We start from the raw sequence: 27,857 nt of genomic DNA, 5'->3' as shown, positions 1-27,857 counted from the left end.
GTACGCTGGTGTGTGAACGTGCGTGTGGATGTGTGAGTGGTTCCTTGATGTAAACTTTAAACATAAACTGGCATTGTAGTTTTAAACGAAACACAAAAGCTAACGGGTGCAGCTGTTCCCCCTCTCCCTCCTCCTCTTTTGCCCCTCCTCTCCTCCTGTGATTGTCTGTGTACTTGAAGGTTACACATATTCACCCTTGGCTGCTCTCACTTTTACCATCCCGTGCCAGCGGCGAAAACGAACAAAAGACCACCCGCACACTGCAAAAAATAATGTATCTCAGGTCAGATCTTAACGGTGCATTGTGTCACTTTTCTGGTGGAAGGTCTGTACCTGCCTGTTTCCGTGGAGACGCTATTGCTTTGCTTGAAATGTTCCACGGTATGCAGGTACAAGTAGGTGACGCAACCAGGTCAAGTTACAGGTCACATTTAGGACATTTTTAGCAATAACAAAACATTTAATTGTATAAAACCGGTATGTTTTTGTTTAATGCAATACTGTGGAACATTCCAGCTAAAGTAATAACATGTCAAGTGAGACAAGTTGGTGCAAAACCCCATCAGAAAAGTTATATAGTGCGTATATTTTGTATAAGTGAATATGATGCTGGGCCACTGTTGAGTCGGAATACTTTTGAATAAATGCTAAGTTTAGGATTTAGCTTCTTAAAATCTCACTAACATTAATCCGATTTACTAATTGTCATTGTACCTGATTTCAATCCATGAGTCAGGAACATGTTTTAGTTTGACCTTTTTGTCCCGCCCACTCTGTCCTGTCTGTCACTGTGATATTGCACCGTGACACAAAAACAGCTGTCTTGTGTTGTTTCCTTATAATTCTCACATCTCTGCTGCTATTAGCTCTTTTGTCGCTCTTCGAAATGTACATTGACTGAGAATCAACCCTCTCCGAACGTTATTTCCCATGATTCTTAGTAACAATATACCTGATTTGATGAAAGGAGGTCACCCTGTCAGTAGATAAAGTGGACCTGTTACACAAAAATCGACTTTTTAGAGCGTTCAGTCATGTAATAGTTATTTCCCCTTCTCATTGGGGTTGCAGTGATAGAATTCAAAAACGGTGCGTAGCCATTTTTTCACAAATGAAAAAATCTGTGGCTCGCTTGCATGACCAGCAGCATATCCATAGGAAGTGTTGACAACTTCACAGTTCCTCGTTGTGATGACGTCAGCTCCCATTGGGCACCGTCGTTCAGTTTGGATGGATATTTAAAATGTCCAAATTATGCCATAATGATTCACAGGCGTCATAGATGTGTCAGTGTATTTCTTATATGACTTGTGTGTGATGTAAAGAGCATCTATCTCGACTAGAATACATTAAAATATTACCATTCTGAGTTCAAGTACCTTAAACTGAGGCTACAGCGTATTTTCGTTTTTGCAGTGCACTTGTTCAGAGGTCATTTACCGAATGGCTAGTCACACTACAAAACCTGGATGTCGACACACCTTGGTTCTCACTTCTCCTAATGAAGCATCGCTCGCCACAGCCTGGGCAGATAGTCAAATCAATGTGGAGGCCGTTTCCATGGCAGCAGGCTTTTCAGTCTGTTTTGACATCGCGCGCCGTCCCCCCGCGTTTTCAAGAGCACCAACTGTTGTAATTAGGCAGGATGTAGAAACGGACTCGTCTGCAGTTGGCATGTTTTTGTACAGTTTATGCCAGGGACACATTACGGAGGTGACACTCAGAGGGGACATTTTCAACTGAACTTGTCTGCATAATCTCTGCATGCATAATGGTGGTGTAATAGCTCACCCAAATGTACCATAAGGAAAGATATTATTTCATGAAATGCTAATGGTAATGTTAAGTCTTAATGCTAGCATACTTAGAAAACTATCTTGTGAAAATATGCTCCAAGTTGAAGCTCAGATTTCTGTTGTCAGCGAAGTTTAAGAGTGTTTGTCCACTAATTCGAAGGTTTGTGGTTTGAAACTCGCTCTCGACATAAACATCATTGATTTAACGGTCAGATCCACTGACGTGCAGATTGGCAGATTGTTACTACTAAGAATCATGGGAAACCAACTGCCCGACACTATCTGAGACACTTTTCAACTCTCTGTCATGGTGCATTTTCATTGGAGCTCAAAAGTGACTGTCCACCCTCCAGTTTTTGAAGTAAATCTCTCATTCATTTTTCTCATAGACTTTTCAAAACAAAAAAATAAAAATAAAAATAAATAAAAGTTTGAAAGTTCAGGGTAAACCAGCTACATGGAAACTAATGACCATAAGACCATAATCATTTTTGCTGAATTGTGGCTTTAAACTACCTTTTAGGACTTAATACAACTGCATTATGGATACTAGTTAGCATGTAGCAGGTTAGCCTCCACGATGCCGTTGATATTAACTTAATATTTAAATTTTTCAAAATGTCTGTGGAAAACTGAATGGAACATTTGCTTCTGGAACGGGATTAGACTTTGAAGTGGGCAGGACTGTTAAGCTCCATTGTGGCAAAAGCAAATAGTAGGCAGAGATTTGAGAACTGTACGTGCAATATCACAGCAGCAGAAAGGACTAAGTGGGCGGGGCTAAAAGTTCAAACTAAAACATGCCCCTGACCCATGGTTTGAAATCAGGTACAAAAAAAAAAAAAAAAAGGAAATCAATGAAAAATCAATGAACCTGCAGTCATATGTTAAAGGGCCTGCCCCCGCTTTTTCCATGTATTTATGCAAAATGTGTATTGTAACAGCAGCTCTTTAGGTCCAAGTAAGCCCACTGTGTACTGTCTGCATCTAATTATAAAAAGTTTTATTGTCCAGTAATCAGTAAGTGTTTGTTAGCATGCTAGTTGTTGTTAGCGTTATCATGTTGGCAATACTGGTCTCTGAAAGTTGTGAAAAGTGCTTATAAACTCATCGCAGTGAATCATTAGAATGGTCAGAATGCATTAGATAAGTGAGGAATAACTTTGAACCGTTTAAAATGAACTACTTTTTCATGTTTTTAAGACAAGTAAAAATCATATATAAAGCCTTTAATGGTTCACTTCTCACCACTAGTTTGCCGTACTGTTCTTGTGTCATCGGGCAAGGCTATTCAACTGTCCTATCAAAGGGAATGCAAATGTTTAAATGATGAAAACGAAATGAGAAACTGACTGACACAGTTGTAATTCCCCATTTTTGAACAGCACAATTGAAAGCCAAACAAAACAGGACACAATCAATAAAACTAATGAATAGCTCCTGAACACTTTATCTCAGAATACAAACACTTTGTCAAATCCAATTCATAACAGGCCAGAGTGTGAACCCAATTATAACTGAAAAAGGCTTTGGGATTGACATGGCACACGGCGGATTGTTCAACTTTTAGCTACAATACAAATGCCTAATATAAAAATGTGAAGACTTACCACAAGGATTTATTAGATTTAAAGGTGCACTGTGTAACTTTTCTGGTCAGGAGCGGTTTGATACATTTTTATCACGATGGAGAAGTTATAGATTTTCCTGGAATGTTCCATAATATGGCATTAAGCTGATGTATATTTATGTTTTTTGATTGATTCTGTGTAGGGACATCACGCTGGGGCTGCTCTACATGTATGATTATAGTGGAAGGTTCAGAAGTTACCATAGCGACACAATGCACAAATTGGTAAACAAAAAAATGTAAGGGCTATCTAAAAGTCTTAAAGTCTGAAAACTCAAGAATAAAATAGTAAATGGATTTAAACAACAAATTTTCAGGAGGCTGTGATCAATACGAGCGTTTATGATCCTGACTAACTGAAAAACCGTCGGCTAATGCTAGCTAGTTTGTGACAGTAATGGTATTTGAGAGGGACTTGTTTAACAGCACAAATCAGCTCACGTGTTGTAGTCTCAACTCTTTTTGGTCAGATTGTGTTAAAATAAAGCTCAGATTAAAGTGAGTAAAAGCTTCAGACACAGCAGTGCATACAGTTAGCATCACACACCCAAGGAATGTTGATGCAACTCAGAAAAACCTTGAAAAACATGAATTCGAACTGTGAGCAGCATCGCCTCTCCACAGATCTGACAGGTAGCTTAGCCTAGCGGGGTCGCCTGCGTGTTTCCATGAAAGTTAGTTTTTAATGCGATACTGCGGAGCCTTCCTAGCATTGTTTTGAGGAATAGTTAGGTTTTTTTGTCAAGTTGTTGTCAAATGGTTTTTCCTGTTGGAAATGTTCTCAATTTAAGATGATGAAAGTTCTGACAGGCTTTTGTGCTGCAGGTACAAGGTGTAACTATTGTTGGCCTGGTTTGCTGCAGTGGAAATACTTTGTAGTTTACATTCTTGACAGTATATTGCCCCTTCAGTATAGTCTGTGTTCACGATGTAGAATTGAATGCAGGTGTAATTTGAGATGGTGGACAAAGACATGTTTTAACTCTATGGGACATTCACTGTTTTTGGAAGAAATATCTGAAATATGAAACCACAAATGTTGAAATTTTGTGATGTCACGTTTAGCATTTAGCTGATATACAGTATATTTAAGTTCATTCAGTTACACATGTTTCTATTGATACTTTGTTGGGGGCGTTGTACATGTATGGCTATGGTGGAAGGTTCAGAAGTTAAGTAGTGCACACATTACCAAACACACAAAAAAAGTTATAAGAGCTGTCTGAAAGTCTTTAAGTCTAAAAACTCAAAAAAAAAAAAAAAAGCAACTTGGATTTAAACAGGACATTTTGTGATCAGTACGAGCGTCCATGGCCCTTTTTAAGTGTTCAATTTTCAATAAAAAGGTGAGCGCGACAAATTAAAAAAACTGTTGGCTCACACTAGCTGGCTTGTGCCTGTAATTTAATGTGTGAGAGACAAGTTTGACAGCACAATAATCACTTCTTTGGGGTTGAAAAATGGCACCACTTTCTGAAGCTATTGTGGAAATGCATTTATTTATTTTTTATTTATACTGACAGACAAGACGTTGGACTTTGTATTTGTATTTCATATGGATAATTACAGACATATTAACCAAAAAATAGGTCAACAAATCTACAACGTGACAGTTAAACAGCAAATTCGACCGTGTCCTCCAGCTCAGTTTAAACTAAAGGGAGTCTACAGTGTCGTGATGTGACGTGAACGCAACCCATCGAATGCATTGCTCAGTAGTTTCAGAGTAAATCAGATTAGTGCTTTCCGTAGTCCAGTTTACAGCTCCGTAAGTGGTCTCAGGTCCTCTGTGGCTCTGCTGTGGGAGATGGAATTACTTGTATGGACCATTGAGAAAGCACTAATGTTTATAAGAGACCTGCCCAATGCACTGAAGTATATATACTGGTACACGGGATGGCATTTGGGTATATGCTGTGGTCACTATAGCTTTGTATTGCTAGATGTGGGTCGTATTCGGTTTTTAAATACATTTGTACTTCTCTGACACAGTATTTTCACTCCTACTTTAGTTGAATATATTCGACAGTGTAAAAATACTCTTACTCGGGTAAAAGTTGTGGTCTACAAGTGACAAAAGCTTAATGTTGACTATATGACATTACGCACCGCTCCGTCAGATGTGATTGATATATCTCCACGGAGACACCATTACAAGTCAGATCTGCGATAATGCGTGTTTTTAAAGTTGTTTTAGCAGCTAAGTTTATTACCATTCCAGGCAAAGCAATAACATCTCCATTGAGACGCCACACAATCAAAACCCAAACCAGAAAAGTTACACAGTGCGCATTTAACTCCAAATTATAAATGTTATGATGTTATGTCCAGACCATAGACTGTATAAAGAAGCGGACTCACCATTATCGTTCGGCTCCAGTCAAATGACGCTCATCGAGGCTAGCAGTTATAGCGGCGAATATGGAGTCGAGGTCCATAGCATAGCAACCAAAGAGCCAATCCAGAGAGAAGCTGTTAAAGGTATCGCTCCATCCTGCCCGCAGCACTGGTTTTGTAGGGGTTGGGCGCTTAGCAACGCTGTCAATCAAACCTATTGCTAACGGGAGTGACCTTGGTGAAAGAAGGCAGCTGATTTGTCTCTTATTAATGTTCAAATCTTTAATTAGGGACACAATAGCGAAATAAAAATACCGGAATCATACAGAGCGGGTTAATATGAACATTTTAAGACCAAAATGTCGAGCTTGACAGCAGCAGTTACAGAGAAAGGACCAACAGTTTTCTAACGTAAAGTGAATTGGAGCCAGAGTCGATGGAGCTGGAAGCGCGCCCATGATCACTTCCTATTTGTAACACAGCAGCTAGCGGGTTAGCTTTGTCCATTTGTATATACAGTCTATGGTCCAGACAGTTAGTTTTTCTTGAGTTGCAGTTTCCCAAATGCTTTTCACTCCAACCACAACTTTGTACTTCTACTTGAGTAATATTATTTTGAAGTACAATTTCTGGTTACTCCCCTGTGTATTGCTAACTGGAACTTGCTCAAACGGCTGTGAAAGAGGCGAGAAATACCCCAAACTCTATCAGCAGTAAAGCAGTGTAAATGTGATAATGTGATATGCATGGCTCAGCACGCCCATGAACGCGCTTTGTGCAATAAGTTGTTTTAAAGCAGCCGACAGATAAGCACTGTCCAGACAAATTGCATATTTCCCCCTCTCTGACCCTCTCTCCGGTCCCACAGAGACGCGCTGAGTTTGGGCTTTGGCTCGCGGTAATCACAGGGTAAGAATTCATTATAACACAGGTGCAACTCCGCTAACAATGGAACGCGTGGAGAGCAAATTAGTGGTTAAATTCTTTTCTTTCTTTTTTTTTCGGAGCCCAAAATATAATGAGAAATCAGGTCCAGTTGTATTTTGAATGTGGGTTGACATAGCCCTATTATTAAAGCTGTTGGCTCACAACTACAAATGAGTTTGGGGGTTTGTGCTTTGCTAGGGAATTAAAAAAGTTTGGAAACTTTACCTGTGCAGCTTAAACGTCGCTTATGTTGCTTGTTAAAAGATACGTTTATTGTGAGCCCGGGAGTTAGAAGGTCCAACATTGGGAATTGAAAATGTTATAACCTCATCAACACAAGGTTGTTTCGATCCAGAGGTGGTAGACTGTTCAAACATTGCACTGAAGTAGGAGGATTGTTACTGTTGACAGAATTGAACAAGTGCTTAGTGTAGTTCAATAGACCAACAGACAAACTGTAAACAAATAAGTGTGTTAAGTTTCAGTGTCGTTAGCCCCTCCCTTCAGACAAATATAAGACAGTGTCCACCAGTAATCTGACCAGAACTGAAGAAGTGACTTGGAATAGAATTTTTTTTTTTCTTTTACAATGGATCATTGCTGGACGACTGAGGGATTACACAGAAAACTTGAAAAATAAAGCAGAAGTACAAAGTGGTGGACTAAAAAATTAAAATAAAGTGAAACAGTATCAGGGGAATCCACTAATCAAGTCAGAGTTATTGTAAGAGTAACTCAGGATATAACATCTGATTTACACTGCCTGGCCAAAAAAAAGTCACACACGCTTATATTTAGTTGAATCGTCTTTAGCTTTGATTATGGCGCATCCCAAAGATTCTCAGTGGGGTTAAAGTCTGGACTCTGTGGTGGACAATCCATGTGTGAAAATGATGTCTCATGCTCCTGAACCACTCTGTCACAATTTGAGCCCGATGAATCCTGGCATTGTCATCTTGGAATATGCCCGTGTCATCAGGGAAGAAAAAATCCATTGATGGAATAACCTGGTCATTCAGTATATTCAGGTGTCAGCTGACCTCATTCTTTGAGCACAGACTGTTGCTGAACCTAGACCGGACCAACTGCAGCAACATTAACCTGTTCACTTTGTTAAATCCAGGGCAGGCAGTGTATAATTAGAATTTAATATAATTGGAAAGACAAAATGTACAAATCTAGTATTTCAAAAATAGACAGACACAAAAATGAGACCAACTAAATCATATCTGAAGGAGCGGCGTAAGAAACCCAAACGCTCAAATCATGTCATATTGTCGACATACGTAAAGCTCTTGTCACTTGTAGACTTACTCAATTTCTTCTTCCTAATCTCCAAAGAAAGGCCATCATCTCATTCTATCTGAAAATCTGAAAATTGTTGCATTAATAGTTTCTGTCTAAACTCCAATCTCCAAACCTCTTCCCCATAGAGAGTCTGTGTGAGTCTGACGGTGTAAAGCTAAAGTCCTGTCGCAGTAATCCACAGTGTCCAGATCCAACGCCGCCTTCCTGATGTTATCCAAGCTCAAGCCGCTTTGCCCCTGTCCAAATTGACCCCCCTCTCTACCTCTCCCCTCCCTCTATCCTCCATCTCTTCTCCCTCTCTCCTCCTCTTTCCCTCTCTCTCTCTTCCATCTCACCTCCTCCCTGTAATGGAATGTCCAGACGCGTCGCTGCCGTCCACGTGTTATCCAACCCTCTTTGCTCCTGTCCAAATTCACCTCCTCCCTCTCTTTTCCCCCTTCCTCGTGCCCTACTCCCTCTCTTTCTCCTTCTGTCTCCTCCTCCCTCCCTCTCAGCCCCCCCCCCTCTCTCTCCCTCTCTTCTCATCCATCTCTCCTCCTGTCTCCGCTGCTCCTGATGTGCTATAGTGCTCCTACATCTCCAAAGGCAAATGTAACACTGGCACAGGAGAGATTCTAAAAAAGTGCTGAGGTGTGAAAGAAAAAAGTAAAAGAGAGAACAGTTTTAAAAAAGTTGAGGATCTTGGTTGTTGTTGTTTTTTTTGGTTTTTTTGTCAAATAGCTGCAGAGGAACACTACTACTACTACTACTACCATTATTACTACTACTACTACTGCTATTGCTACTCCTACAACCACTGCCACTTCTACTACTACTACAACCACAGCTGCTACTAGTACTACTATTACTGCTATTACTACTACTACAACCACTACAACTACTACCATTACTACTATTACTACTGCTGCTACTACTACTGTTACTACAGCCACTGCTGCCACTACTACTACTGTTATTATTACTACTACCACTACTATTACTACTACCACTACTACTACCATTACTGCCATTACTACCATTACTACTACTACTGCTATTATTACTACCACTACTACTAAAGAGGCATGACTCCAACTACTACTGCTATTACTGCTATTACTTACTAGTACTACTACTACAGCTAGTGCAGAGGAATGTTTGAAATGTGACTTTAACTACTACCACTACTACTTATAATAATGCCACTGTTTCTACTCATTTTAATACTGCTGCTGTTACTACAATCAAATGTAGTATAACTTTAGAACTGATGTACAGATTAATATTGTTTGTAAATTCCTGAGTTCAGATAGGTGTGATTGACAGGTGGATTAGCCAATCAGGGACATTCATGCTCGGTCCATCGGAAAACAAATATGACTGCTTACGAGGAAAAAAAGAGGAAATAATATCACAAAATACTCAAAAACAATATGGATTTCTGCAGAATCAGTGAAACTAGGTGAGAGAAATGTGATTTTTGTCCAAAACGATGAGTGACCAATGAGCTCCTTCGATCAAATACGTCACTAAAATAAACAAATCTGATTGGATGATTGTGTTTGGTTCTGTCTCGAGACGTGACAGAGGGCGTAGTGGCCAGACTGATAACTCTCTATATAAAAAGTACGGAGGCCTGGAGATAGATCTTATTATCACAAAGTTCCAAAGCAATGCAAAGTGTCTTGCCCAACGACACAATGTCCAATCACTTCTACAGTATAATGCTAGCAGCAGCGATCGAACCACAAATCACTGCGGTATAGGCAAGCGTCTCACCATTTTGTAAAGTTTGTTCTTTTTTTCCAATGCACCACTTTTCAGTCCAGACTTGTCTCTATCTCCTAGCTCTTTACATAATGTATATTTTCCTTCTCATTTTTGAACCTGGATCTGTACAAGACCCCGGTTCTGTCTCCGTCGTCCGCACTAATGTAACATAATGAACTGTTTAAGATGCACTCTCGCTGTACAAACCGCTGCATGCCATTTGATTAAACAGAGGTAATGTTAACATAGCACGCAGAGGTCATTACTTACCACAGAGCCACGAGTCTCATTAGACCAGAGTCCAGGCCGCAGACGCCTTCAGCTCCGGCTCCTCATTAACAGTTCATCCGGGATTTTACTCTCAGGGCTGAAGACGATCAGATATTGAAATAGTTCTACAGTTGAAGATACTATTTATAAAGATAGGATTTCTGTATAGGGACAGTATGTAAGATGCTGATTAAACTTCATAAACGTGGGCTAACTGTGTCCCCCTGATGTGAGGTAGATACGCTCCAATCAAATGGTATCCGAGTTGCTTATGTTATAATATGGTGTCTTGGTTATCAAGATCAGAAATCAGGCTACATACTGTACCTCCAAAATGTATGGAAATGCATGTTCTTCCTGTGTTTGTGGAAGTTATCTCCACTTCTTTCCATTGTCCAAATATAAGCGTGTGTTGGTGTATTGGTGAATTAAAATGCCCCATAGAGAATTTGTGACAGATTTAATTGTTCTGTACTGGTGTGGCTACTTTTGAATTAATCATATTTTCCATTCAGTTGGTTTTAGTCTTATTTGGGGGAATTGTGCATGTCTAATATCTTCTGTTACCTGTCCAATGATAAACGCTCCCACAGTACTTCAAATGCCTTATTGAATTACTTCACATATCTGATTTTGAATGAGGGAAATTGATGTGGTTTGATCTTCCAACTCTGCCCATTGTAATGACAGGAAAAAATGTTGTTTCTTTATGGTTCTCATCAAATAAATTACCAATTAAAATACATTGGAGATATGGGTGTTTTTCTGAACTATAAAAAAAAGGCAGGTGAGCAGCTTTAAATTATGGCAAATTGACTTTTTTTGGAGGTTTCGACCACGTTATTACATTGTTCCCTTGTGCCTAAAGTTTCAGATATCATTCATGCATGTTTCAGTAATTGTGCCATCTCTCCCAGGACCTATGCAACCTATGTCCTTACTTTTAGCAGTATGATCCTATCCAATGCTCCACGGCAATTTTTTTCATAAATATACAAAAGCATGATACAAAACAACATGCTACAACTTCACAATCCTGACGCGATGAGTAAAGTTGTTGAACAGTGAAACTTAAACACGTTAATATACTGTTTTTGGTGAGTACAGTGGTCCCTCGCTATATCACGGTTCATCTTTCGCTGTCTCGCTGTTTCACAGATTTTTTAGCGCAATTTTGCATTTTTTTTTTACACGGTATGAACATGCATTGTGTTCTGCGTCCTGATTGGCTAAGGTACTGTAGACCAGTCAAATTTACATAAATGTTGGATTTTTGGTGTGACTCTGAAGTGCTGTATGTTTGAACACTTTGGCTTTAAGTGTTTCTGTGCATGGAGAGGCACCTCTGTGGATACCGCTGGAGCAGAGGCACGAGAACAACACATTTACAGTGATCATCGAGGAAGAGGGATATAATCTACGAAGGTTTGAACTTTGAGAGTGTTTAAACAAGAGAGAAATGTGAGAAAATGTTAATGCCTGTGTGAAAAAAGTGTATAAAGTGTGTGGTGACGGGTTTTACAGCCGCAAAACATACAGAATAATTGTAAAAAATAAAGCTGACAACTTCACGGATTTTGCCTTATTTTTAAAACGTAACCCCCGCCATAAACGAGCGACCGCTGTATAGCATTTTTCAAACAATAAACGATAAAATGGTGATCTAAATGTGTTATGTGTTAGCTCTTAATACTCCAAAGAAGTGTAATTTAAGGAGGCTGTGACTTGGATTGGAATCAGCTACACTATTGCATTCATGTGGTACAAAATCATTCATAAAAATCATCGCAATCCTGTACGTACATGGTAGAAGTTCGGTATCTATTCAGCTGAAAAGGCTAGCATCATGACCATTAGCTCTGTCAGTATACTTTGTCGGATACAGCCAAGTGACTCCACCATCACGTATAGCGCTTAACATAGCGGGGGACGTTATATAGTACGTGACTGACTGAAATCAATTGAATGAACTTCACAGGGGGTTAACTTATTGTATTAACATATTGAAACACGATGGGGCATCAGTGTGTTATTATTGTCATAACCATAGCAGCTTGGATCATAATGCGTATTAGCGTAGTAGGGCTATGTAACGCTCGGCTAGCTTTAGCATCCCGGCGGAAAACATGTCTGAATGTGCACTTAGCTCCACTGAGTTTATTGTGTTGATGTTTACGGAGCGCGGCGTGTCCGACCGTCTCAGGCTCTGATTTTAACAAACAGCTCCGGTTCACAACAGGGAAACCATTAGCATAAAACACGGACGTGCTATTGTGGGCGCCGGAGCGTTAGAGTCGTTAGCATGTGTGCTGTCAGTAATGTACAGTGGAGCTACGATATTTCCTCATATTGGAAAACGGTAGAATAAAAATATCAGTAATTTGACATAGTTGTGGTAAAAGCACTAAAATGTACCGATACTACGACATGTACTTTTACTGCTTTTTTGTAGTAAAACATTTTTGGCCATGTATGATGTGTGATGACAATATTGCTAGTATTTACTATTTACTACTACTACAACTACTACTACTACAACTACTACTGCTGCTGCTGGTGCTACTATTGCTGCTACTACTAGTACTACTGCTGCTGCTGCTGCTACTGCTAGTACTGCGACTACTGCTACTACTACTACTACTACTACAACTACTGCTGCTGCTGCTGGTGCTGCTACTGCTGCTACTACCACTACTACTGCTGCTGCTACTGCAACTACTGCGACTATTGCTACTACTGCTACTACTACAACTACTGCTGCTGCTGGTGCTAATACTGCTGCTGCTACTGCTACTACTACTACTACTACTACTACTACTGGTACTGCTGCTACTACTACCACTACTACCGCTGCTGCCACTGCTGCTGCTACTACTGCTAGTACTGCGACTACTACCGCTACCACCACTACTATTACTACTGCTACTACAATACAAAACTTTGATATCGTTGCATTGACATGACTAATCTAATTTCATTCTGAGTAAAAGTATATGTGCAACTTCAACACTGTCTCTGCAACTACCACTAATGCCACAACAACTCCCATTACCACTACAACCACTATTACTACTCCTACTTTTACCACCATCTCTACTATAATGCAAAACTTTTATATCTAAACTCAATGTGAGTAATAGCCTCTTGGTAGCACAGTGTGGATATTCCATTTGCATTTCTTGGCCCAATATGGCGTCTTGATTTATCCTGTCTGCATCATGGTGTCTTGAGCACTTTTGAGAGAGTCCAGATTGGATTGTTGACAGATGGTAATTTTATGGCAAGCTTCTTTGTAACACGAAACAGAAGCAACAGAGTACGGCGTACCCATCCAATGTGACTAATGTTTAATTGCTTGTACTAACATCCCATGCAACTATACAAATATGTACTTGACATTTTGCTGTTTTAGAGCCTATTCATGTCATGTCAAATAACTGTAGTAGTAGTAGTAGCGGTTGTAGTTGTAGTAGTAGTGGTAGTAGTAGTAGTGGTTGTTGTAGTAGTAGTAGCAGTGGTTGCTGTAGTAGTAGTAGTAGTAATAGTAGTAGTAGTAGTAGCAGTGGTTGTTGTAGTAGTAGTAGTAATAGTAGTAGCAGTAGCAGTAGTAATAGCAGTGGTAGTAGTAGTAGTAGTAGCAGTAGTAGCAGTGGTTGTAGTAGCAGTGGTTGTAGTAGTAGTAGTAGTAGCAGTGGTTGTTGTTGTAGTAGTAGTAGTAATAGTAGTAGCAGTAGCAGTAGTAATAGCAGTGGTTGTAGTAGTATTAGTAGTAACAGTAGTAGTAGTAGTAGTAGTAGTAGTAGTAGTAGTAGTAGTAGTAGTAGTAGTAGTAGTAGTAGTAGTAGTCGTAGTAACAGTAGTAGCAATAGTAGTAGTATTAACAGAGGCAGTAATAGCAGTAGTAGTAGTACTTATGGCAGTAGTGGCAGTATTAGCAGTAGTATTAGTAGCACCAGTAGCAGTAGTAGGAGCAATAGCAGTGGTTGTACTAGCAGTAATAATCTTGGCAGTAGTAGGCGTAGTCCTAGTAGTAGTATTAGCTATATTTTATCATTTACAGGACACTATAGCTTGAAACCTTGGGGCAGAGAAAGTCAGAATTCCTTGGCAGAATTGTGTGTTCAAAAATGCAAATGCCTTGTCATGGTTCATGGTTAGTATCTCATTAATTACTGAAACTTTCCAATAACTGGCCCAAAGTTCAACATCGTCTCTGTCAGCACAAATCAGCTTCAGGCTTATGAATACTCTATTTGGAGATATATTTTACACTATTGAGCCTTGTTCACTGTTTGACATTTTGATCCATCTACTTTGAGAACGTGATCCCAGCCAATTAAGCATCGCAATCAAGTAATGTTGCTCTACCCCTGACCTTTGTATTGTAAAACTGCTCAGCCCACGCGTTTACGTCACCCGTGCGTCATCCCACACGGCAATTCTCCACAAATACACAAAAACATGACACAAAACAATAGAGTACAACTTCACAAACCCCATGTGATCAAGGTAGTCGATCAGTACATAACGATTGCCTCTTTTGTGCGTTACAGCGATCGTCGTCCTCTTCATCACGCTGAGACGGAGCAAGAAAGAACCGCTGATCATCTCCGAAGAAGACATCCGGGAAAACGTGGTAACCTACGACGACGAGGGCGGAGGAGAGGAGGACACGGAAGCTTTCGACATCATCGCCCTACGCAACCCGGCCGCCGCGGAGGAACTCAAATTCAGGAGAGACGTACGGCCGGACGCCAGACCCCAGTGCACTGTCCCGGCACGCCACAGCTCCGCCAGCCCCTCCGTAGACCAGGAAGACGTCCACGAATTTATCCGGCACAAACTCGTGGAGGCGGACATGGATACGAGCGGTCCTCCTTACGATTCGCTCCAAACTTACGCGTTCGAGGGACAGGGATCTCCAGCGGGAACGATAAGCCCACTAGACTCTTTTGGAACGCAGTCGGAACAGGATTACAATTATCTGGACGATTGGGGACCCGAGTTTCAGAAATTGGCAGAAATCTACGGAGACGCAGACTCAGATGTGACGACCTCAAACTAAGACAAAACACATTTTCGTATCTGGGAATTTGCAGTGAAAGTGACAGATAAACGTGCTGCAACTGAACTGCTTGGATGAAGTAACTATTTACTGTCGAACTGAAAACGATTTTTATTTTTTAATTTTTCATTTGGGATTATGGGGCGTCGGTGGAAAGTATTGGATCAGATTTTGAAAGAAGAGCAACACTATGGGAGATATAAGGAAAACACTATTTTCCTTGGTGTATATTTTTTATTGCTCAATAAAGTCCTGAAATCCATATGGGTGGATATGTGCGAAATTGTGCTTTTGTGTTTTTCCATCAGACCTGGATTTACAGCCTGTAGTTAGGATCACCACCGGGGGCAGTATCTTCCAATGGGCTCATTCCTCACCTGGTACATTGGTACATAAAGGGGATATCAGTACATATACTCCATACACTATATCTACTGCAAATGGGAAATGTTTTAGGTGGGGTTGTTCCAAAGATACCCAGGTAATAATAAAAAACTAGTATCAAAACTATATACAGTTTTGAGCAAGTATTAGGTCCGAAAAGTATCACATATATAGAACATAATCTTGAATAGTTTTACTTTCATCTTAACATATATCACATTAACTATTAGTCACATGGTACAAGAGAAATTACCTTTATTTTGTGTTGAAAATTAAATAATATCGTCTGAAGATTTATGATTTTGTTGTAGTATTGAGCATCAAAAAAAGGTTTAAAATTGTATTGTCATAACATCTCTAGTCTTTTAGTTCAATGAGGGTCTTCTTTATTTGAACAGACCCATGGGCACTTTTCCATATTTCGATTGCCCACTTAATCCAGCGACGTTGCTTGTTGTCAGTGTTGTCTCAGTAATGTAGTTCTTTTTTTTTGCAGTGAAACAATCAATTTTTTTTTTATATGTTTTTACTTTTTTTTATATATTTTTTTTATATTTATTTTTTTCATATTTTTACAATTTTATATATTTTTTACAATTATTATTATTTTTTTCATAATTAAATATACCAGCACAAGATTGGTCAGAACACTCTTAATGTTCAACTGTATTCAGATCTAAAGTTATAGCTATAGCTGACATTTTCTGACTAGTTTGGGAATTATCTTTATTGATATCATTAAAAAAAAATGTAATATTAATATTTTGTGTTGAGATCAATATGAAGTATCAACCCTTTTCCTCGTTATTGCATTGCTTGAAATTTTAGCATTGCGATAACATTAGAGCGTAGTAGTTCTCCTCTGAATGTAAAAAGGCACAACTATGGGCTTACCCTCACATATTATAATATAACAATGGTTCCTTGGGGTAAATTTCAGTTTGAGTGATGGTCGCGTATGCTAACACGGTCTAACTTTAGGGAAAATACACCCCAACCCAAATACACCATTAGGGTTGAAATGAGCGCAAGGCAGGCCCACTGAAACATCTAAAATTCATGAGTTTGAAAATGTGTTCCCATGAAAATCAATAGGCAAAGTACAGAGGCGAAAATGCTCGTATTTCAGAGGCTGTGGGAAAGTAGAGACTGAGAGGACATGGAGGGGTTGTAATTAAAGGTACTATTCTAATGTCTGTGTAGCTGCAGGACACGTTATAATGATAGCCTGCTCAAATGAACCAAACCAATGCAAAAGTACAAATATACAAGATAAATATTTGGCAGTGTACTTAAGACACGATTCATGAGACAGAAATGATGAAAGATGATTTCCTAAAAGTTTGTTATTAACTACATTTATAATCTCAGTGTTCAGCTCTTGAATTGTCTGCAGACTGATGTATTGGAGCCATTTTGGAGTTTTCCCTGAAATCGTTTTAGTAACTGTAATGTTCAGCCCAAATTTGAGAAATGCAAATGCTTAAAGAGGGGCTATTACGCAAAATCCATTTTTACTTTCTACCATGTTATAAAGTTGTTCCCTCATCAAAAACATGCCTGAAGTGGTTTTAGATGTCATTTAGATAGTAAAAAAAAAATTCAATTATGTCAAGTGTTTGAGTGAAGCCGTTTCACCGCTTATCCAAGCCACTTCTTCAGTTCTGGTCCTATTACTGGTGGACACCGTCTTATATCTGTCTAAAGGGAGGAGCTAACTACACTGAAGCTGAAACACACCTGTTAAAAATCGTTTTGTCCAGTTGACAGAATTTTTTTTTTTTTCTTTTACTATGGATCATACCTGGACGACTGAGGGATTACACAGACATGTCATTTTTTAGGAGTGACAGTGCTCTGAACAGGGAATGACACAACGAGAGACTCAGAGATTCAAAAACATAATTGAAACTCATGAATACATTGTTTTTGGCAAATATAGCATTTTCAAAACAATAAAAGGTAACACAGTGATCTAAGTATGATATGTGTTAGCAGTTAACACAGACCCTTTAACATTCTTAACTCAATAAAGCCAAAGTTAAATCTGTCAACTGGACAAAACGTTGTAGGATCCAAGCCGCTTTTTCAGTTCTGGTCAGATAGATTGGCTGGATGGATCAGACTTGGACGACTGAGGGATTTACAGAGACATTCTTAACATAACGAAACATGCTCATACACTTTATTTATTTATTTTTTATTTTTTTAATTACATTTTATTATTATTATTATTTTTAATTGTTTTAATGTATCTTTTTATTTCATTTATTTATTTATTTATTTTTTAATCTACATATAAAAAGCTTAAAATATTGTTATGTGAATCTCCCTTCCAAAAAGTTTCCTCACAACAAACATACCTGAAGTTTTGTTTAAAAAAAAAAAAACTAAACATTTTCGATAATTTTAGCACTCAGACTTCCTCTATACCACGCTGCTAACCAACACTGACGCTAGCAGCTGTAGCATGTTGAAACCTGCTTCACTCATCAGTGCTCGTGCAGCTGCCATCCATTTGCATGCTCAAACTTAAAGATGCATTATATATCATTCTGGTACAGGGTCTGTCACATACTTTTCTACATGGAGATGGGAAACCAACGGCAAAATGCTTCACCTGGAATTCTCCACTAATCTATTTCTTGGCTCCATTAGGTTAAGTAAGTTAGATCTGTGGAGATGTGATGTCAGTCCACAGTCAGAATGTGTGTTTTTTGTTTGCATTTAAGGCAAACATTGAGAAGCAGATGGACAGAAGAAGTTTAAAGCTCAGAAGTGTGTAGTACTCAGTTACATTCACTTGAGTAATGTTGTAATTCTTGTAGCAGTTTTCAGACACCATATGTTACACCTACTGCTAAAAAAACAATAACAAATAACAAAGGTCTATTGCTTACACCAACGCTTTACGATTCCCATCTCCATTTTGGTAAACACAGGGACCAAGAATTCCAACACACTTAGCCCCAGTGGAGATAATTGAATCCGTTTACTGCTCGGAGGAAACAAATCAACCTTGGGCTCTGGAGTTGTGTCCTGGTTTTTCGCTTGGTCAGCTCTACGCTTCATTAGGCTGGTGGATTCCTGCTGCAGCCCGCGTCCCTGTGTCGCCCCATTACACCGTTTGGATGGCGAAAGTCCAGCAAAAACACTGTCATTCTCATTTCTCCATAACAAACTTGGAGGCTATTTGGTGCAAAATGGACCACATTGTAATTCCACGAGAGTTTCTACTGTACGCTGCCCGTCCTAGCCTTCTCCAACAGGTCAGTGCAAGATAAGCTAAAGTTGCAGGGAACCCAAGATTAGCCTAGAGTGTAGTCACAAAAAGTTTCCAAAATGTAATGATTTCCAATGGCCTATAAACCTTACTTCTACTAAATATAATATCTAATCTATATTCTACAACAGGACTAAACTAATCTTGTTTCAATGAGCTGGTTGCTTGTTGTATTGCTATGCCTCGAATGTTACACAGTATGGCATTAAATGTATCTATCTCCACGAAAATAAGCAAGCAAACCCACCAGGCCAAATTACAGGTCAGATCTATGGAGAGACAAGCATGCTCACTGTAAAAATGCAGGTTTTTCGAGGTATTTCTGAGCAATAAAAACACCTGTAAGTTTAAAGGCATACTGTGGAACATCCTAGGCCAAGGAATAACGGGAGACAAGGTTACACGGGCTGACACGGGCACTTTTGATTTGAAGGAATACTATATAGGCTAGCTTTTCTGGTGGAGGCTGTGCCATGTGTTCCATAGTATGATTTTAAGCTCTCTATGTTATACTTTCTCAATTACATCCATTGAACTGGTCTGCGTTTCTAGAGCATCATGATTGTAACCCACTGAATGCATTTGGCAGCTTGGTTAAAAGTCTCTTCAATGTTGAAAATTAGCCGTTCTAGTGTTGCCAAAAAAGCACAAGAGCCTAATTCCTAAGTGGTATCATTTGGTGGAGTGTTGAGTCTGCTGCCACTCCTCCAGACTGTGCCTTTGTTCTATGGAGCACTTTATGAAACAGAGCCATGTTCATCAGTTATTGCACCAAATCCCCCGCGTTTTGCATTTCAACTTGAGTTTTAAAATATGGGGGGACCCGATTTGGCCCTAAAGAATTGACAAATACGACAGATGAACTGACGTCTGTTGTAAACAAATCTTTCTTCTTTGCTCGCATTGATCACAGGCTCCTGCAAATTTTGTACATTTTCAGAATCATTTTAAACCTTGGCCGTGTTATAATGTGTGCATTATGTCACCATTGTAACTGATGAATATTCCACTGTAGACCTGTATGCAGGACCTCCACAAGCAAAGTATATGAAGTGAGAAAGTCTGAGTATGCTGGTTCTGCAACAATCTCCAGTCACCTAACAAGCCCAAATACAAAACCAAAGTAGAAAATTGGGATGGTTCTCAATTGGAAAAGGGTGTCTTGTCCTCTTTGTTATCTTTGGGTGGGTGGGGTGTCTCTGCCTCATGTGAAGGAGTTCAAGTATCTCAGGGTCTTGTTCACGAGTGAGGGAAGGATGAAATGTGAGATTGACAAGCGGATCAGTCAGCGTCTGCAGTGATGCTCTCGCTGTATTGGACTGTCATGGTAAATAAGGAGCTGAGTCAAAAGGCAAAGCTCTCACTTTACCGGTCAATCTATGTTCCTACCCTCACGTATGGTTATGAGCGTTGGGTAATGACCGAAAGGCTCATCACAGACACAAGCGGCCGAAATGAGTTTCCTCCGCAGCCAGCTGAGGTGGCTCGGGCATCTGTTTTTGGATGCCCCCTGGACCCCTCCCTGGGAAGGTGTTCCGGGCATGTCCGACAAGGAGAGAGACCCAGGACACGCTGGAGGAACTATGTCTCTTGGCTGGCTTGGGAACGCCTTGGGGTCCCACCGGAGGAGCTGGAGGACGTGTCCGGGGTGAGGGAAGTCTGGGAGTCCCTGCTTAGACTGCTGCCCCCACGACCCAGTTTTGGATAAGTGGAAGAAGATGAATGGATGGATGGATGGAAAATTGGGACTAAACCGGTACTAAACACATAACTAAACACATAACTAACAGGATCAAACCAGACTGCATCAAGGCTAAACTGACTTAAACCAGGACCAAACCAGGACAAGTGTCAGTGCCGAGTTACACATATGTACAGTGTGTATCTTATGCCCTGAATATGACACATTGAGGGTGCGTCACTGGAAATTGTACCTCAGAGAACATATTTGCACTTTATCCATACCCTTCTTTTTTACAGTACATGACAAGAAGTGTGTAGTTCTCCTGACAGGTTACCCCAAGAGCATTAAAGAATAAATCCAATGCAGAGAACACATTTCACTTTGAGATTAAAAAAGTCTACAGGCTATCTTAAACAGAGAGTATGATGCAAAATCGACTTTTTACAGCTTTCTACCATGTTATAATATTGTCCCCGCATCAAAAACATGAAGTGGCCTGAAGTGGTTTCATATGTCATGCATGCGTGTTTGAGTAATATAGCAATCTGTCCCGCAAACTGAAACTGATTACACATTTTAATACATTGTTTTTGCCGAATATAGCATTTTCAAAATAAAAAAAGGTAGCATGGTGATCTAAATATGTTTTGCGTTAGCCGTTAATACCCCATAGAAGTGTAGTACGCCCTCTTTTCACAGATCTGATAAATAGATGTACCTGGTTCTCATAATGATATACGCTCTCATATTTAATCAGCAAACATTTATTCCAATCCCTTGTCAAACTCATATCCACAGGTCTGACTAATGTGTTGTTTTAAGAATTAGGCAAGGCTTAAATAATTATGATATAATTACAGGCTTTGACAATTTGGCCGTAATTCCTCCCACCGACTCCTCTGCAAATCATACAACTTTCTGTCAACAGTGGTGCTCTTTGACACTGGCAGAATACCATTTACCAGATGAGACACCAGGCAATAGGACCGCTGATGGGTGCACAGAATAATTAGGATTTCATAAAGGCAGCCGTTCGTGGGTGGGTTGTATTAGAGCAAAAGAGAATCTGTCTACAAGATGGAATCCTGAGTTTTCATTTGGGAGATATCTATCCAAGAAAAAAAAAAGTTGTGCCAAATTGCGATGTTAGATAACTGGGTCCAAGTACTTCTAAAACTCTTGTGCAATGTTTGTGGTCTGTATCTATGGGGCATGCTTACCTGGTTTAGTCCTGGGTTAGATCTGGTTTAAACCTGGTTTAGTTCTGGTTTAGACCTAGTTTAGTCCTTGTTTAGTTTAGCTCTTGTGGAGTGTACCTATTTTCAGGTGCTTAAGACCCGGTTTAGTACTGGGTTAGACCTGCTTTAGTCTTGGTTTAGATCTGGATAGACTTTGGTTAGTCCTGGGTTAGACCTAACTTAGTCCTTGTTTTGTTTAGCTCTTATGTGGTGACCTTTTTTGCAGGTGCTTTAAACCTAATTTAGTCTTGGTTTAGTCCTGGGTTAGACTTGGTTTAGACTTGGTTAATTCTGGTTTAATTGTTCCTAAACTGTGACTAAATTCAAAACTAACCCTAGACTAGACAGGGACTAAACCAGAACTAGAACAGGACTAACCCAGGTTTACATTTGAACTAAACTGAGCTCAAACCAAGACCCAACATGGACAAGTGTGAGGCACCCTTAGTCCTGGGTTAGACCTGGTTTTGGTCTGGTCCATTGGTTTGGATTATACATATTGAGTTTCAGTCTTATGACACTGACCAATTATGGGCAGCATTTTGAGAACTTTTTCGTGTATACAGAATCATTTGTTTTCGTGTGTTAATTGCTTTGGAAACGGTCCAAATTTTTCATCACTTGACCCATTGATAGGCTTTGTCCTTTGATTTTGGGCATCTTGCCAGGAGCAATTGGTGACTACAACCCAGTAGAACCCTTCAGATCTGTGCAAATATTGGTCAGATGTACATGGCTGGATTAGCCTACTGAAATGAATTCATACTCTTGTTGTTGGTATTGTTGAAAGAGCTAACCACTCTGCCGCAGTACAACCACAATAAAATAGACCACCAAAACGTGTTCAAATAATTTACTGATTTCAATGTGTCTCTTACTTACTTACTCATAGTTGGAAGAATGGCCAACATATTGAATATTTAAGTACTATCACTTCAGTCAAAATATTGCTTGAGTAGGAGCAAAACTATGGTAAATGGTCACATACCTGCATACACATACACTAGGGGTGAGGTGGATTAAGTGTATTGCCCAAGGACATAAAGAGAGCATTCATCTGTGGGAGCTGGAATCGCACTGCCAACCTTCAAACCTACTGACTTGAGTACTGCCCATACGGATTTGAACACAAAGTACATAGAACTGCATATTATTCAGATGGTTATAATGTTTTGGTCCATCCATCTTTGCTATCTTGTCTTGCATGTTTTTAGTTTTTTTTCTACTTGCCGGTCCTGTCAAACTGTCACTGCCTCACCTTGAAATATTGATGGTGGTCTTATCAGACACAAAGAGGAGCGATGAATATTTTAACCTCTGCGCCCTGCTCCCTGTCTTCAGCTCTGTCTCCTCATTACAAGTCTGTCTGTTGCTCCCTCTGGCTGTGTCATATTTTTGGTCAGTTTGGTGAATGTTCGTGTTTGTTTTTTTTCACAATTGGACCAAAACAGTTCGCCGTTCACTCTCATCCCTTAAATAGTTTTCAAGAGCCAGAGGGTTGTCCCGAGGCAAAGGTCATTCGTAAACAGAACCAGATTTCCATTAAAATACAAAAGTAGAGGCGGGTAGTACTCATTTATGTTCAGTTGAGTAACGTTTTAAAGAAATTGTACTTTTCAGAGTATTTTTCTATCAGCATACCTACTTGAGTAATATTTTTATTGAAGTAATGTTACTCTTACTTGAGTACAATTCTGGGCTCATCTCCCCACATCTCCCCAAAAGCTTGTTTCAATCATTTCTTTGTGGATATGTCAGTCTCTAAGGCCATATTCATATTTTCAAACCAAACAAATAGACTCTGATTTGAATCTTCATAATCAGGGGAATAAAACATTATTAATCAAAGCTGCGTTTTTCCCTCACTCTTATGTGGTTGCCAAGGGAAATGCACCACGGCAACGACCCCCACAGTGACAAAAAAAGTGCCAAAATGTCTTTCCTTGAGCAACAAATTAAACCAGAGAGTTGTGTCTGTAAACAAGATAGTTAAACATGTGTGAGGTAAAGTAAATGGCAACTTGTAAATAAACTTGTTTTTTTGTCTAGCTCAATGAAAAGTTGTATTATCAATGTTCTGGTATGGTTCTTTCTGGATTAGGATTGTCAAAAGTAGGTATCGAAACTAGATATTCATTTGAACAAGTACAGTTGTCCTTCTCTATATCACGGTTCACCTTACGTGTTCTTGCTGTTTTTTGTTTTTGTGCAATTTTACAGAATATGAATGTGCATTGTGTTCTGCATCCTGATTGGCTGAGGGACTGTAGACCATTGTCCATCAGTCTCCTCCGTGCCGTGTCTCCTGTACAGTACAGAATCCATTCAGCGAAATTTATAAAAATGTTCGATCGACACTACAGCGGAGCAGCGCCAGGACGAAGAGGCACGGTCAGAAGAACTGCGAAATACACGTGAGTCACTATTAATTAATTAAACAAGAGAGAAATGTGAGAAAATGTTAAAGTCTGTCTGAGAAAAGTGTATAAAGTGTGTGGTGAGGGGTTTTACAGGTGCAATACATATATAATAAAGGTAAAAAATAAAGCTGATTACTTCACGGATTTTGTCTATTGCGGCTTATTTTTAGAACGTAACCCCCCCGATAAACAATTGAACACTGTATCGATACTAAAAAAGTCCATTGCAGGTCCATTCAGCCATGTCTTCAGCCTCGTCTCCACCTCAACCCGCCACACCTTTCCAGCGTTCGGCTCCACTGCATCCAATGACCACTCAGCCCGTTCCATTTAATCTGTCTCTTTATGTCTTGTTATAGTGACGAAACATACGATCAGTCTTGAAATGTTGCTTAGTTGGCTAAATTTGGCTAAATGTTGGCTGTCCTCCTCTATTGCACAGACAGAATTCCACTCTTGAACCGCTGCCGCACACTGTAGTGGGTAAATTTATACTCACAGAACAATGGGCTTTCAGATGTACTGGTGCCTCATTAAGTTCATTGATTTAGCGCAGAAATAATGACCCAAACCTCACAGCAGAACTGAAATGTCCCACAATGTGAACGCTTTCCAATGGACTTTGTATGGACTGGTTTATAACTGTTTGTGCATTTTAGATTACAGCAATTGAATAAGACAGCAACTCAGTAGTGGTTTATGATGAGTTAATTTGCAAAGTTTCTTGTCTAGTCTATTCCACATGTCGCCTCTGTTACTGTCACCCCGTGTTAAAACCTTCACTAGAATCATTTGGATAATTTCAACCCTGGAATTGCTAATCGCTACTGAAGAAAAGAGAAAAGGTAGCTGTTAAATTAAAAAAATACCATTTCATGACATCACAAGGTGGATTACTCAAACATGTGTGCATGAAACAAAACATAACTCCAGGTTTGTTTTTGATAAGCTAGCACCATTTTAATTCAGTTCAATTCAATTTATTTTTGTAAAGCCCAAAATCACAACAGCAGTCGCCTCTTAGAGCTGAACATGAGGATTGATTTAACCAACAGAGAGTTAGAAAATCAACAATGAAACAGAAACAGACAAGCAAATTAATCAACAGAAAACAAGCAAATGGATAACTGTCCCAGAACATCACTTGTCCTTAGACCCTCCTTCTCGGCAAGAAAAAAACTTAAAAAAAAAAAACAGTGGAAAAAAGAGAAACCTCGAGGAGAACCACAGTGAAGAAGAGATCCACTCCCATAGACGGACTGGCTGCAGATGTGTCCAGGACAAAAACATGGCTTAAAGTGCACACAAATCATTTTTGTGTAATATAGCACCTTAAAAGACCCAGTTTAAATTTGTTATGTCTTTACTTTCTTTGTGAAAAAATACCTCTAATCAGAATAATGAAAAGTTAGGACCATTACCCAAGCAATTATCAATCCAAAAGACAATATTATGTAATTGTTAAAAGTCAAGATATTCCATGTTGCCCCAGTAATATTAAGTAATGGGTCAAGACACATTTTACTTAAGTGTAGCTTAAAGATTCATTATGTAATTTCTGTGGGGGTCCACTATTTGCTTGTCTCTATAAATATGTTACTACTTTACACGTGATGTTCCACAATATCATATTAAACTCATACATTTATTCAAATGCAGGTTAAAAAAAAGACAAATATATGCCAACACCGGCGTGAGAGCCCCTCTGGACCCCAGTCTGCTGTGCATCTCCCTCTCAAAGACACTAACCACTCCTTTGAAGATAGTGAAGTTCAGATCTTAGCCAGAGAAAAGAAATGGTTTGAGAGGAGAGTTAAAGATGGTATTTTTTTTAGGAAAGAGAATTGTTCCTTAAACAGGAATAGGGAGACATAATCTCTCACCCATCTATAACTCCATCCTCAGACCCAGAACAACGAGAAAAATAGCAGGGTCAATAAGGGCTGAATAGGGTCGTTTAAGATGAAACTGGAGACAATAGATGTTTACAGTTTGAGTGTGGTTAGCCCCTCCCTTCAGATAGATATAAGGCAGTGTCCAGCAGTAATCTGACCAGAACTGAAAAAGCGGCTTGGATGAGCAGCGAAACGTTTTCACTCCTACAACGATTTGTCCAGTTGACAGAATTAAACTTTGTCTTTTGCTACAAATATGCATTCTTAATGTAAGCAGGCTAGCCTCTCCACAGATATGATCAGTCACTTGGCCTGGTAGTGTCACCTACTTGTGTCCACTGAGATAGATATCTTTAATTTCATACTGTGTGGGAGTCAATGCAAGTCACACATCCCATTGTCCCTGTTCAAATCTCCATGGAGACAAGTAGATAATGGACCCTCTACCTGAAGAAAAGTTACACAGTCCGTCTTTAACTATAGCATACATCAGAAATACCATTGTTTTAATCCCAATCCCATGTTCTTGCTTCTTGGTTTAAATTAATACACTTCCTGCTGCCCCACATTAAGTAGTAAAGCCACAGAACTTAACTAATTAAGTTGTCCAGCTAAGTAGCGTGTTTCTCTTCATCTCTATGCATACATCAGGCTAATGACACAATCCTGACTCCATTTCGCGTCTCACAGCCCATGTTCCCCTCTCGTCCTCTGACACAAGATAAATCTACAGAGGACTCCTGGTATTTAAAAGCGGGCGATTTTTCATTCATGGCTGGGCTAAAACCTATCCGCACTCAATTAGCAACTTGTTAGTCAATTAAACAGAAGTGACACTTGCAGAGGAAGTTTGAGCTGAGAAATTAACGGCTCAGTCAATTCATTAAAAGTTTGCATGAGGACACCGAAATCGGGGGCCTTTCTAGCAAGAATTTAAATCAACTCAAATGTGTTATGCAACTATTATTTGAGATGTAGATCGTTTATATTTGACCATAAAGGTTTTGCTGTTTTAAAACACATAGCAGTCTCTGGCTGCATTCACAGGTGTTGTGGTTTGGTCCTGGTTTGAGTGGTTCAGCTTAGCTCTGATGTAGACTTGGTTTGGTGCTGTTCTAGTCCTGGTTTAGTCCTGGTTTAGTCATGGTTCAGTCCTGGGTTTTACATTTTTGATGAAGTGTGAATGCAGCCTTCTTGGAAGTCCACACCTCTCTGTGATTGGGTAAATCCATTTGTCACTAACTCAAGTGCAAGACAAAGGCTGACCATTGAACTCTACCTAACCCTATTTTTACCCCAATACAGATACACTGTTAAAGCATAAGCATTTTTTTCCCCTTTTTTTAATCGGACATGCACCAGGAAGTGACGTCGGTGCACAGTCAGCAGGCTAGTCATTGTTAGCAGTGGTATGGCAGTCCACTTCAGAGCGAAACCACTTTAAAACTCATCACCGGGAAAAATTAAGATGCTAGAAATGGGTTAATAAAGTGACAAATAAGCTTTTTCCAAGATGGTAAAAATCGGGCATGCCCACTGCTCTTAATGAGACTCAGTATCATTATTACTAGCAGAGGGCGCAGACACAAATCCAGGCAATTAAACCAACACTGTAACCTTCTGGAATGGGCACATCACCTGCACGATTCTCCAAAAAATAGGAAGTTAAAACCTTACTTTGGAACATTCTCCATAGAGATAGATGTGCTTCATGCCATACTGTGGAAAAGATTATAACCAAAGATAAAACATGTCCATGGAAACAAGTAGGAGGGTATTGTAGTCTATTGTTTGGCTAAAAAGTTGCGTACTGCTGTTAAAAGTAAAATGCATGTAGAAAGTGCTTTGTACAACACTGGTATAAACCCTAA

At 39.6% G+C, this 27,857-nt stretch overlaps 1 protein-coding gene across 1 annotated transcript in view; it reads left to right on the top strand.

Moving 5' to 3' along the window:
• The window catches only part of LOC117388526 (cadherin-18), a 244,444-nt gene extending 229,362 nt beyond the window's left edge, over positions 1-15,082 (top strand). The window contains exon 12 of the mRNA XM_033986086.2: positions 14,571-15,082. Within this exon, the coding sequence (XP_033841977.1) occupies positions 14,571-15,082 (512 nt within the window). The remainder of the gene's footprint in view (positions 1-14,570) is intronic.
• Positions 15,083-27,857: the final 12,775 nt, after the last annotated feature.

This window comes from Periophthalmus magnuspinnatus, chromosome 20, assembly GCF_009829125.3.
Source record: "Periophthalmus magnuspinnatus isolate fPerMag1 chromosome 20, fPerMag1.2.pri, whole genome shotgun sequence".
NCBI classification, from domain to species: domain Eukaryota; kingdom Metazoa; phylum Chordata; class Actinopteri; order Gobiiformes; family Gobiidae; genus Periophthalmus; species Periophthalmus magnuspinnatus.
Note: the sequence above shows the minus strand (reverse complement) of the source record. Positions and strands in the feature narration are given on the sequence as shown.